At 48.2% G+C, this 13657-nt stretch overlaps 1 protein-coding gene across 4 annotated transcripts in view; it reads right to left on the reverse strand.

The window, feature by feature from the left end:
• Positions 1–13657, reverse strand: part of LOC142588134 (sulfotransferase 1E1-like) — a 156117-nt gene that overhangs the window by 3295 nt on the left and 139165 nt on the right. For 2 of the 4 annotated variants that reach the window (XM_075699619.1, XM_075699620.1), the window contains exons 2-3: positions 4256–4561; positions 37–384 (exon numbers count right to left, since the gene is read on the reverse strand). In XM_075699619.1, coding sequence (XP_075555734.1) covers positions 37–384; positions 4256–4561 — 654 coding nt within the window. Of the gene's footprint in view, positions 1–36; positions 385–4255; positions 4562–7446; positions 7936–13657 lie in introns of those variants that run through there. The other 2 variants (XM_075699622.1, XM_075699621.1) reach the window with 2 other exon arrangements.

A 13657-nucleotide genomic window follows, 5' to 3' on the forward strand; every position in this document is an offset into this window, starting at 1 on the left:
TCACTAACTAACTAAATAAATAAATAAATGCTCCACCTTTCTAGGGTCTTCCTTGAGGGCCTCGTAGTAGACGAGGAGGACGTTGTCGTGGACCTTGCTCCTGTCGTGCCAGGCGCGCGCGTGGCCGAAGGGTTCGCCCCCGACGAGCCCTCCGCTGAGGAACTCGTCGAGGAAGTGGTCGAAGCCGTAGTCGGGCGGCAGCCGCGTCAGGCCGCGCCGGCCCCGGCGCATGTGGAAGTAGGAGACGGCCACGTCGAACGGGTTGCGCAGGCACACCACGTACTTGGCGCCGCCGTCGCTCGGCCGGTGCACCCTGTCGGCGGGCAGGTGGGTCTTGATGAAGCGCGGAGGAGGCCGGTCGGCCACCGTGGACGACGTGCCCAGCTGCGGTGCGTACGACCGGTTCAGAGTGGTTCGAACGATGCGAAAGAGAGGCGACAGTGTAGTGACCACAACGACAGACACTGCAGTCTTCCCTTACTTGAACTGGTGGACTGGGCGGAAAAGGCGAAGCAGGCCCAGGGCCTTACTTGAGCCCAAACCCTCAGCCACGTCCCTCTTTACCCTTCCCCCTTTTAACGCGATAGCGTTAAGGAGCTCGTGTCGCAGAAAAGCCGGTGTCGTCGTCGTCGGCGTTGGCCGTGAGCGATAAATCACGGCAGGCACTTCATAAATAAAAAGCAACTTCCAAGATGGGCTGGGTGGGAATCCAACCAGGGTCTCCGGAGTGTGAGACGGAGACGCTACCACTGAGCCACGAGTTCGATGCTTGAAAGCGGTACAAACGCGCTTCTAGTGAACGCGGTGTCGCCTTAAAAACGTGCCGTAGAAAGTTATACTGCGGTGTATATCGGTAATTATGAGCATGTAACTTACAGAAGTCGCATTTACACGAGTAGCGAAGTACGCTTCCGCTACATTTCTTCTGCGCTTACCGCACACGCAGAGCCATCTTGCGCCAAACCCAGAAGACCCCCTCCTCTCAATGTACGGCGCTGCCCCGACAGGTGGCGCGCCATGCGCGCATTGGGTAAAGCCCCTCAATCTCCCAAAGTAGCGCCATTCACTTCCCTCCTCCTCCGCTCGGCGCGGCCTCGACGGTGGCGCCGCCGGTGGTGGGCCTGCCGTAGCAGACGACGGCTAACACTCTACGGGAGGGAATCCGCAGAAAAGTCCGTTCAAGCCCTGCGGAGCAGTTTTTTCAATCGAGATCTTTCTTCGTCAGTTGGTAATTGGCCTTTAGAATTTCGTGTCGGAAATGCGGAAGAAATAGCGAAAAGGACCATTATTCAAGGCGTATTTAAGGCGTAAAGCGCGCGTCATTGAGAGTTCGTGTTGCTGAAACACGACGCAAGCACGCGGTGTACTCAAACACGCGCGTAATTACCAAAGTTTCAGGTGTTGACAGCGTGAGAGTATGTGTACGTGGTTTCGTAGATTCATTTACGTACCTGCAGGATACTTTTGTTCGGCCGGCGCGTGAGAGATTGCTGACTGCATACAGCCATTCCGGCTGTGTGCGGTCAGCAATGCCTGGCAACAGGGCCGTTTTTTTTTCATTGTGGGGTGCTTTGGTAATCGTGACGATTTTTTTTTTCTACAAGTTCTGCTCCAGGAGGGCACATGTAATGGCTAACGGAGGCCTCTGAAGAGCACGTGACATTACAATAATGCAGGCGTCGCAGGGAGTGTTCGCATACAAAATTGGCTGTCCGCGATCTTATACCCCCTTGGCATGCACAGGCTTCGGCGAGCCCCATCCAGCCCTGGTTCTAGCTTTGGTGTTCCCGTTCCCGCTTTGGTGCCCAGGAGGCGCCGTCAATAATACGAAATAATGACAAGGTGTTGCAACTAGTACATAAAATTTATTGAAGAAATACAATCGCGCCGAGGTGCCAACTTCTAAAGCAGCGCTAGCGCGCCCGCGCGAGTCTTATGAAACGCCAACGAGGAATTTACCGGCCCACGTACGACTCTACGATCAAAGTGCACGTTAAACATCCCCAGGCGAGCTAGATAAAGTTATCCGGAGCCATGCACTACGACCTGCACCCTAGCGTTAGTCGCTTCGGAACGTTAAAAACGTTAATCACCACAAACCAAATCAATACAGGCGGGCGTACATTCGAAGCTAAAAGACTGCATCCTAAGTCATATTGAGCCTTGCAAAAGCGTCGAGAATGTGCTAGAGATTGTGCTGGAGCTCAAAAGACACCCTGAATAAAGTCGCTCTAATGTCACAGGCCAGCTACAGATGCGTGCATTTCACCGAAAGACGAAACTACATGAAACAAAGAGAGCACATTCGAAAAAAAAAAGTCATTCACCGCGCTAAAAACCACGCAGAGCATGAACACACACTTTTTCGAAGCGGAAGGCGTGAACTAGGCTCAAAATAAGAGGTTGTGAGTAGCCGTGGCCCTTACTTCACCAAGCCGTGCGTTCTTTGCCACTTCCTCGATGTCAGCCCGCCCGATCCTGCGAATCCACACTTCTTTTTGCGTTGCGCCCGCCGGACGGCAAAGCAAAAAGCTTTTTGCCCTCGCTGTGTCTGTTGCGGCAACCGAAGGCACAGCAGCATGGCATCGCAATTAAGTTCTCGGCCCTACGCATCTATTACGCTAACGCATTCAGTCAGTGCGCCTGCCGTACTTTCGTCGCGCAGGCCCAACTATGGAGGTCGGCGCGCGCTGGAAAGAAAAAAATATACAAAAGCGCGGCGCCTGCTCCGCGGTAGCAAGAAAAAATATACTAAAGCGCGGCGCCTGCTTCCACGTGACACAGATTGGCCAATGGGGGCGCAGAGGAGGCTGGGGCGACAGGAGGCGTGGAGGAGGACGCGCCAGGGTGAGCGGGGTGGCGGAAAGATCTAAGAATGGCGCTACTTTTGAAAAATTGAGGGGCTTTACGTCGCGGCCCCGACTCCCTCTCCCCTGACGACGCTTCGCCGTGCTCCCACGCGGGTTGCAGAATCAAGCGCCGTTCCTTTCTTTAGATTACTATCTATCTCTCTGCCCGTGCTGATCACGACGTTTGGCTAGCGTAGATCGTTTCCCCCTCCGAGACACCGAGTTCGTTGGTTCGTTCCGTTTGCTCAGGCGCACGTTTCGTTGCCGCGCCGAACGCTGCGTTGCTTGACGCTCTCCGTGTGATAGGTGGGCGCAAAGTCCGATGCGGGGCGCCTCGTAAGTGATCCCTGCGCCGTAGCGCATTGTCTTACACCCCTTGGCGGGCGGGTCGATGGGAACGCTGTCGCATTCCACTCTTGAAGGCGAAGCTTAAGCGTCCTCCAATTTTTTAATAAAGTTGATCACCACCACCACCACGATTCTGCGCTGTTTGATCCTCCTTCGACGTGCATCTACCTGCTCAGCAACACACACACACACACACACACACACACACACACACACACACACACACACACACACACACACACACACACACACACACAGAGAGAGAGAGAGAGAGAGAGAGAGAGAGAGAGAGAGAGAGAGAGAAGTTGAAGTGCGCACAGAGCTGTTCGGTTGGACTACATAGCCCCGTATACGGCTTATCCAATCGCCGCATTGGTCGATAAGAGCGAAATGCAGAAACGCGCGTGTACCGTGCGTTGAGTGCACATTAAGGAACCCCAGATGGTCAAAATTAATCCGGAATTCCTCACTACGACGTGCCTCATAATGAAATTTGGTGGTTTTGGCGCGCAAGACCACACAATTATTTTTTTATCCAGTGAAGCGTGGTTCGCGTTGCCACATTTATGCGCATACCCGCCGTGGTTGCTTAGTGGCTTAGCTGTTGCGCTGTTATAAGCACGAAGTAGCGGGATCAAATCCCAGCCGCGGCTGCTGCAAATCGATGGAGGCGAAATGCAAGAACACCCGTGCACATAGGTTTAGGTGCACTCAATTAAAGAACGCCAGGTGGTCAATATCAATCCAGAGTCCACCACTACGGCGTTCCTCATATATCAGGTCGTTGTTTTCGTACGTAATATCCTAGAATTATTATTTTTTTTTTCACGATGCGTTGCTCCAATTCGAGGGCCTGTCCAATGTGGGTGTGTATATCAGTGAGAGCCGAGTATACTGTAGAGGGCACAATTATTTAACGTTAGTTTATGCCTGCTTGCACACAGTCACACGACGTTATACTACATTTATCGCACAGTCCCGGTACTATATGTGATGCAAGACTTATGCCGACTTCACGTAGTTGCGTTATATGCGCTGTCTCGAGAGCGAGTGCTCACCAGGTCGATGTAGGGAAAGTGCTGCGTCAGCACGTCCTCCACCGGCGGCATGGATCCCTCCTCGACGGCCCCGAGGTTGTGGATGCCCCAGATCAGGTACTGGCACCACGTGGTCCCGCTCTTTGGAAAAGTGGCCAGGATGACGTCACCCGGCCGAGGCTCGTAGCTCAGGGCCTCGCGCGCCAGCCGGGCGTCGCTGAGTGGCAGGAAGGCGACGCCGTCCACCACGACGGGGTCGGCTTCGTAGTTGACCACCCCAGGGGTGGCATCACGGTCGCAGCCGCCGTTCCCGGTCACCATGGTGACCTTAAAAGGACGCCAGATGGCTACACTTGTATTCACTCGCTTTCGTAGGCGTGTTTGCCACCCCACTTGGCACACTAGTGTAAGAGGAGTATGCCACCCCCTCCCCCCCCCACACACTTTTGAAAGCAGGCACTTTCGGCTGCACGTTGGAAATTCCAACAAAATTACAGTTGAAGCTAAATTTTCTTTCTTAATAGAGGGGACACGTAAGCAATGCTTTTCTTTGCTACGTAAACCCTGCTTAGGAAGTGAGGATTTTTTCTGCTTCTTCGGTACGCTGTAGCAGACGACGGGCGGCGTTTGCCGTATACACCTTCGCGTTGCGAAAGCCTGGCCCTGGGTAGCTCCCTTCCTAACAAATTTGCGCTTGCGCTACTTGCTTCATACCCTCTTAGCCTAACCGTATTTCAAAACAGAGAGAGAGGGATTGGGAAGAGGAAAGGCAGAGAGGTTAACCAGATATTAGTCTCCGGCTTGCTGCCCTACGGTTGGGAGATAGGGTCTCTGTGTGTGAATATTTGAAAACACAATAAGCTTCCTAAATTTAACCTGCAAAGTAGGGGGAGGGGTCCGGATGAAGTATTATAATCAGCCGCGCTTAACGGTTCGTGTGTCTCACGGCATGAAATACTTGTATTATGAAATGCTCGAACTAATGAATCTCTGTCCAGACATAGTCTACATATTGTTGAAGGTCTCAGTCTTTGATCAGCGTCAAAAATCTAATCAAACCTCTCACAAGTCTAACTGTGAAATTTCAATGTGTAATAACTACTTATCGTAGATATGTTAGCGAAAAAAAAAAAAGGTTTGGTCGAACCTGCAAGGCCATTTCGATACCAAGTGTGTCACTTCTGACTTTGTCGATCTCGTTTAAAGGCTGTTTCTAAATAAGGTTTACACGAGCAGTTATTTCCTAGCAGCAGCAAAAACAGCAGATATTTCATATCTCGTAGAAATGGAGGTCACTTTTTGATGACGTGTACCGAAAATTCGAACTTCGCGGGCTGCTTATGTGCTCTGAAAACAATCACTTAATACTCGCTGTATTCCAATTTTTGTTAGTCATACACGGCATTTAGTTGTTTTTCCCCAATATGCTTGGTAAACTATGCGAACCACGGTGTTTATATTTCTTCAAAGTACGAAGAAATGTTTTGAGGGACGAGCGATAAGTGTTTATTCTGTGCAGGTTCATTACAGCCGCTGTAGAAATGTACTAATTCGAGCGTTCGAGGGTGTCATACTGCCGCTAATCGAAATGGTTCCCAGATTCCTTAAAGGGACACTAAAGTGAAACAATACATTAATTTAGACTAATGAAGCATTGCTTGAGAACCCTGCAGGCAGTCATTTCAAAAGATTAGTTTGCTTAATAGATGAAAAAATGAAGGCAGAAGTATCGCTGTTTGAATTTCGCGTCGAAACCCCGATGCCGGTACGTCATTGCGACGTCAGGGATTCCAAAGTATGTTTTCGCATTTGGGCCGCGTTGGCTGAGTAAAGGTTGCCGAAACTTGCTATGCTTAATATCTGTTTTATTTTAGAACACAATGTAGTCAATCTGCATCGCTATATATGTGATTAGGCTCTAGAGGATGCCATCAAAATCCATGACGTCACAGCGGCCAGGTGCGGGAACTGCAAGGAGGCGTCACCACCCACCTTTCGTTCTTGCGCTTTTTCTGGTTTACCAAGCGTTTTATTGTGGTAAGAGTGATGTTTTTAGCGTCGTATAAACGTAATTTACTGATGCAGAAAAAACATTTTTTTTCTCTTTAGTGTCCCTTTAAACAACAGCACGACGAGATACGGACTTGAAATTCCGTGAAAGTAGGGAGCATTTTAAGCGCAATATACATCGCAAAGCTCTCGTTTTCCTCGTTCAGGTCGTTCTCTCGTTCTCCCATGTGTTATCGTGCATCATATGAGATTCCTAGTTTGTTTCTCTGGTGTCCTCGGTGAGCCGAGCAAGGCATCTTGTTTATGTCTGGCGAGAATTATGGGCATGATATGGGCAATGTGTACGCAGTGTCCCAAATTGGTGGGTTAGGTGCGGTTTTTCCAGCAGAATGCGTATGCATGCGGTCCATAGCGATATTAGCGTGCTTTAAGATCGGTGTAAGCCGCTGGTTCCTGCGCTGGCATAATCGCAGCGACAACTCAGCTGAAGCCCGTAAATGCATGCAAGATTGCCGTGCGATTGGCCGCTAGGGGCACTTTGCGTGCATTTGCGGGCTTCTTTCACGCTCGGAAAAACACTTTTGTCTAGTACGTATTGAGCAACAGAAAGCCGTCACGGGAGTTTTTCATGTTGCTTTACAATTTTCTCATTGATACTTTTCACCTAGTTATAATATTTGAGAAGCTGAATAATTAGTTACAATAATTAGTTACAAACGACGGCAAAGAACACTACCTTGGTTCTGTCCGGCTACGTGGCGCGTGCATATATTTAAATCCTGGCTAAAGTTAGCTGGGACATCCTGTGTATAGTCACAATCATAAGCCAACAGACAATGACGCCAAGGACAGCATCGGAGAAATTATACATATCTTTTAATTGAAGTAATGAAATTATATATATATATATATATATATATATATATATATGACGTGAAAGTCTATGAAAAAACAGACGGGTCACACACACACACACACACACACACACACACACACACACACACACACACACACACACACACACACACACACACACACACACACACACACACACACACACACACACACACACACCCCACCAGTCGAGAAATAAGCGGCACGCCACTGCCTGCGACAGCAGCAGAGCGAAAACACCCAAGGGCGCGAACCCCCATTAAGTTGACGTAATTAAAGCAGGAAAGAAATTATGCACAAATACTCACTCACTCGTTTTCACACGTTGAAAAGGGACCGCGAAGACGCGTTTTGAAGCCGTCCTGGGGGTTTCCGTAACGGATGTACAGTGCATAAAACTTCTGCACGTGCGCTGCTAAATAAAACCGGATGCAGCAACAATTTTTTTTTTATTGCCTTGCGCAAGGAACGGGCAGCACAGTACGTTCACGTTTCTCCGAACTGACAGCGGCGGCGCCGGCCTCCGCACCGGCTTCATACGCGGCAACTGATGACGAAAAGGACATCGACCACGGAATGTCCTGACGCGTCTGGACACGCGCGTATGTGTAGCGGTTCGGGCCTTCTGCGACGCCCGGTTCGGTCGTACGGTCTCGCCGTCTGTCCTTCCGCTGTAGGCTGCATCGCGTCTGCGCACTCACAAATCGCCACCTCCTCGCCCCCCCACCCCCCTCCCACGCAAAAAGAAGGAGGGGTTAAGCGAAACAACAGTCAACCGGCGTAACCTCCCCACACAACATAGAATCCCCCCATCCTCCTGAATGCGCGTGCCTTGACCTAGTGGAATAACTGACGACTCGATCCGTTGTATCTTGCAGCGCTCGCGGACGTAGTTGTTGGCCGTATCGTGCGAGATAAGGCGACGGCAGCAGCAGCAGACGGCTTTTTATGGCGAAGCCAAGGCGGCCAAGGTCGGCGAAGCTGTCGGTGCGACTTACAGGAGCCGTATTCTGAAACGATCGACTTCGGCGACGCGACCGTCAGGCGCGCGCTGATTGGTTGCATTAGTGAAATCGGATGAGCTACCTCATCCGATTTTGCTCGACCAGCCAATCAGCGCGTACCTCACGGCGAACTATCACCGTGGCGATAGTGTCGCCGAAGTGGATCGTTTCAGAATGCGGCCCCGGAAGCGCTCGAAAACTGTTATACGCATGTCTTCCCGGTGTCCTGGCAGAACCGAATGGTACACGAAGTTTGCAGGGAATAGGGGGTCACAATTTCGGTGGTTGGCGGAACAGGCTTAAATAATAGCAGATAAAGTTAAGGGCTTTCGAGAACATTATGAACAAATGGGCCCTGAACCGTTAAACGTGTGCTTCAACGAAGCGCAGGTAATGTTTGCTCGGTTTGCCGGAACAACAGAATGTGCCACCGAGTACTACTTTGCAAAGCACAACAAAGGGCATGATATGGGAGATCCGTGGAAAAGGTTAAGTGTGTGTGCGTTAATTACGAGATTCGGAAAAGGATTTAGGCAAATACGTATTTCGATGAGGGCGAAGTTTAGAAACGGCTGTGTACCACGCTTTGAGTGCGCGTTAAAGAACCCCAGCTAGTCCAAATTAATCAGGAGTCACCCAACGAGGGCAGACGCAAGGCCAGAGCAGCATCCATCCTCAAACAGATCAAGCAACACGACATTAGAGCAAGCTTCGTTTACCGCCGCAGAGTACAGTGACGGGAAGACTTTTGCCGTTGTTGTGGTCGACTCGAGCGGAAAGATTTCCAATAGCGCCTCGATTCGCACTGCGGACCCCGGAGTCGCCGAGCAAGTCGCCATCGCCCTCGCCCTGCTAGACGGTCGTGGGTCCGAAATCTGTAGTGATTCCAAAACGGCAGTTAGGGCTTTTCAGAAGGGTTGCATCGCCAAGGAAGCTGTTCGTCTTCTTAGCGGCTCGAGTATACATGCTCTCACAAACCATTCAATTCACTGGTTTCCCGCTCACGTAGGATCGGTCGAGGTTGCTCCCCCGAACCTCAATGAGTCTGCTCACGAGGCTGCGCGTGACCTCACCGACCGCGCTTCCTCTGCAAGAAGCACGGACTCCCCTCCTCCCTACGGCCACAGGGACGCTCCCGCTACTCACAACGAGATTATTAAATATTTCTACATGTCCAGAAGGGTCTTTCCACCCCCTCACCCCAAGTTGAATAGGGCGCAAGCCGTTTGGCTTAGGCTTCTACAGACCAGCACATATCCCTGTCTGTCCGCTGTCCACGAGGCTCACCCCGACGTGTATCGCCACGACGCCTGCCCGTCCTGCGGCCAGACCTCCACACTACCTCACATGCTCTGGGAGTGCGGGTCGACATGCCCCAAGATCATCAAGGAGGAGTGGGACTCGCTTCTGCGTAGCCCCGGTCTAGAAAAGCAAATCCTGGCCGACCGGCGTGCCCGCGACCGGGCCGGTGGGCTAAACCTGCCGGTTCCGACGTGGGACTAGCCGGGTGCGCGACGGGTTCGCGTCCTCGCCGGACCTGCAATAAAGTTTATTCACTCACTCACTCACCCACTCACTCACCACGACTATATATATATATATATATATATATATATATATATATATATATATATATATTAAAAATCGGGCCCCTCGGTTAAACACCTTTCTTCTCGTTTATTACATAACGAACGAGGGTCTCGAATACGGCAACATTGATGCCTTCAGGTAGCATATGTGGGTTTATTGACCAGTCGCCGTCACCCAAAAAGATCACGTTCTCGTGACGCCTGCGGAAAAAAGGGCGTTCCACGTCCCCCGCCAAGGTCTGTGAGTGGTGGCGCTGGCTAACACTCCCAGGGTTCTTCTACTCGGACACGTAAATACCCAAGAAAGTGGACGGGGAAACGGTGCCGCGGTAGCTCAATTGGTAGAGCATCGCACGCGAAATGCGAAGAATGTGGGTTCGGTTCCCACCTGCGGCAAGTTGTTTTTTCATCCACTTTGATTTCCATTTATTTATCGTTTCTTTATTTCATTTATTAAGCACGAGTAATTTCCCCTATGTTGTCCTTGGTGTCAGTGTTTGTTGGCTTCTCATGATATGACTATATATATATATATATATATATATATATATATATATATATATATATATAATGCAACCACCAGAAAGCAACAGTTTCACTGTATATAGGGCTGTGCTTTTGCGGAAATGCACATGTGTTGTGTATGTATATCAAATAGTGTCCAAGCAAGCTTTAGCCAGATCGAGCTTAAAGATATGCAAATGCCACGTAGCTGGACAGAACAAAAGGAATGTTGCTTGCCGTTGCTTGTAGATACTCAAGCTATTTATTTTTCATTCTGCCGAATTAGATAATTGGTCTTAATTAATTTATGAACTTCGCAAATATAATAATTAGGTCAGAAGTGTCAAAGAGAAAATTGTAAAGCAACATATAAAACTCCCGATAACTCCCTCGAGCGGCTAGTCGCGCCGCAATTTTGCGTGCATTTGCGGGTTCTTTCAGGCTCGAAAAAACACTTTTATGTAGCACGTATTGAGTATCAGAAAGTTGTACCGGGAGTTTTTCATGTCGCTCTACTATATCCTCATTGACACTTTTCATCCAATTACAATATTTGAGAAGCCAAATAATTAATTAAGAATAATTATTTAATTCGACGGAATGAAAAGAAAAACTGAATATCTCGATGCAAGCGACGGCAAACAACATCACCTTGACTGTGTCCAGCTACGGTGCATTTGCATATTTTTAAAACTCTGGCTCAAGTTAGCTGGGAAGCCCTCTATATCTTGAGAGCGTTTGCGGAGGAGTTCGGAATGCCTGTGTTACTCCGTCTGTGTTCTTACTGCGACCCTTGTAAATGTTTCCCGGCCGGGTGTACACGAAGGTGATAAAGTTTTAGTGCGATTGCGAATTACAAAACTGCATGGTTTATTAGAATTGACACTCAGGTGCTCACACCCGGGTGAGCTATCGAGGACTGCTTCTAGAACATTAAGATCCGCGGGGTGTCGGCATATCCTTTCAGAAGGACGTTGAAAAGCCATGACGAAAGACTCCAGAGTAACAGTAAATGTGTTTAGTTTGCCAAAGTGTTCTTTCAAAACATTTTTGCGTTAATTTAGGCAAAAGAAAAAAAAAACTCGGTTGTTTGTTAGAGAGAGAGAGAAAGGAAGTACTTTTCGGAACCTTAGCGCCGGTACGTCACAGCGGCGTCGCTGATTCTAGTCTTTTCTGACGTGAAGCGTCATTGATTTCCGCCAGCATAGGGTAGTTGCATGATCAAGCCGCACATAACGTTACAGGTATGTAACGAAAACATGTACTATTCATATCTTTTAAATATTTTGCGACCGTACAATAGCCACGTGTCTTAACAGGAAGCTTTAGCTCGGGCCCAACTCCGACGCGGCCTATTCAAATACATGTAAAACGCAAAAACATTTTTCTGAGATAACCGAAGGACTGATTTTAATGAAATTTGTTGCATCTGAGAGAGAAAGTTAAATTCTAGTGACTCTTGGTAGCAGAATTTCTATTGAGGGCTTTAATTTTGTTACAAGAGTTTAAAAAAAGATCGAAAGTTTGAAAAACATAGAAGCACGAAGTTCACAAATTAATAGCTCTGCATCAAGAAACGATATCGCGGTTCTGTAAACGGCATGCATTAGATCATTCAAAGTGGACAAATTATATATGTCAATATATATCTTACGTGAATTCGTTGCGTGTTGTACAAAGGTTCTGCAAAAGCTGTATTTTCATATTATTAATTTTTTTTTAGATTCATGTGTAACATAAGAATTTTGTCCGCTTCAGATGTACTATTAAATGCAATTCACAGAATTGTGGTATCACTTTTCATTGCTGAGTTACAGAGTTGTAAACGTGATAATTTCATTTTCTGCAAATTTTCAATTTTTGCTCATTTCTAACAAAAAATTGACGACATAAATAAGAAGTTCGAGACCAACAGTCACTACATTTTATGTTTTTCTTTTAAATGTAACAAACCTCGCCAAATTCGGTGCAATTGTTGCTGAGAAAAACGAATTCTCCAAATTGAAAAACAAAAACGAATTGAAAACACGTATACGGCTGTGTTCAGATATCGCAGTTAGGGAGTATCGTAATCGTCGGCGACCTTTTTTCTGCTTCACACAAGCTTTGCCAGCTTTCGCGGGAGACCTGCTCCCATTCTAGACCAAGAATTCCTTGTAGTGTAAAAAAATCGGAACCAGTTTGTGCTATCCCTACGTGAGGTCGTCTACCGGATCCATCTGTCCTGTGGACTTCGTTACGTCGTAGGAACAGGCGGATTTGTGGGTTGATGCCTTAATGATCGGTTACTAGAACATGCGTGCAACGTGAGAAATGGCAAAGACGGTTTTTTTTGGCTATTCTCATCGACATGCGGCTGTTCCCCTGCCTTTGAGAACACCTATGTGCTACACAAACACCGAAATGAACGCACTCGAACTATTCTGAAAGCAACCCGAATGACGGCTCAACTGGAAGATTGTGTCAGTAAACCATCAATAGCTCTGGCTGATAAAAAGCTCATATTTCGTGAGAACCGCAGAACCCACGGACTGCCATAGAAAAAGCACACTGCTCTTGGGCTTTAGCTTATACATGGAGAACGTAGTTTGTGAAGCCAGTCTGAACCAGGGCTGGGAAAAGATACTTTCCAATTGTATACTGATAAGATACAAGTTACTCGGGCTACGTGTATGTGAGATACAGATACAAGATACTACCGCAATTATTGTATCCGATACGACACTTTCCATTTGTATCTTAAGAGTCTTCGATACATTAACAAATTTCTTATTATAATTGTATATGATGTAGCAGCAAACTCACGTGCACAAAAAATGTTTGCTTGGAAATTTCTTAACTCCGACGAACCTTGTTTCATTTGAATGAAATGTCTGTTACTATTTCAAAATTTTTGTTTTTCTTGATCGAAGTATGTTATTTTCATTGAGAAACAATGTGCGAAACTCACTAGATGCAAGGCAGCCCCCATTCTTGCGTTCTTCAGACTTTGTAAGAAAGCACTACGCAAGAGATACTTCGATAACTACACTACAGCGGCAAGAAAATTTGCGTGAAAGACCCCGCACGCATTGACGCAATAGGGTGGTTACGAGCAGGTGTCGTGGTACCAACGAAACTAAAAACAAAACAAAAGTCAAGAAAAGCAAAAGGTCGGCGGCGCGCAAACGTTCGCGCACTTGTTCTTGTCCAGAAGGCGCGAGCGCCCCCATGTGACTCTGCCCCACCAATAAGGACGCGCCGACCTCATCGCCTGCCCTCGCTGGAGGTTTCTAGCCGAAAGATAAAAAATGTCGCTGCCTTCAGCTTTATTTGGGTGTCTTAGTGGTAGCTCTGGCATATTGAGAAGCGCAGTTCAGCCAAGCTCACAGTTTCGCATGGTGATGTTGCGATAGCAGTATCTTGTGTCTTAAGATACACGA

Source organism: Dermacentor variabilis, chromosome 7 (genome assembly GCF_050947875.1).
Source record: "Dermacentor variabilis isolate Ectoservices chromosome 7, ASM5094787v1, whole genome shotgun sequence".
Lineage (NCBI taxonomy): Eukaryota > Metazoa > Arthropoda > Arachnida > Ixodida > Ixodidae > Dermacentor > Dermacentor variabilis.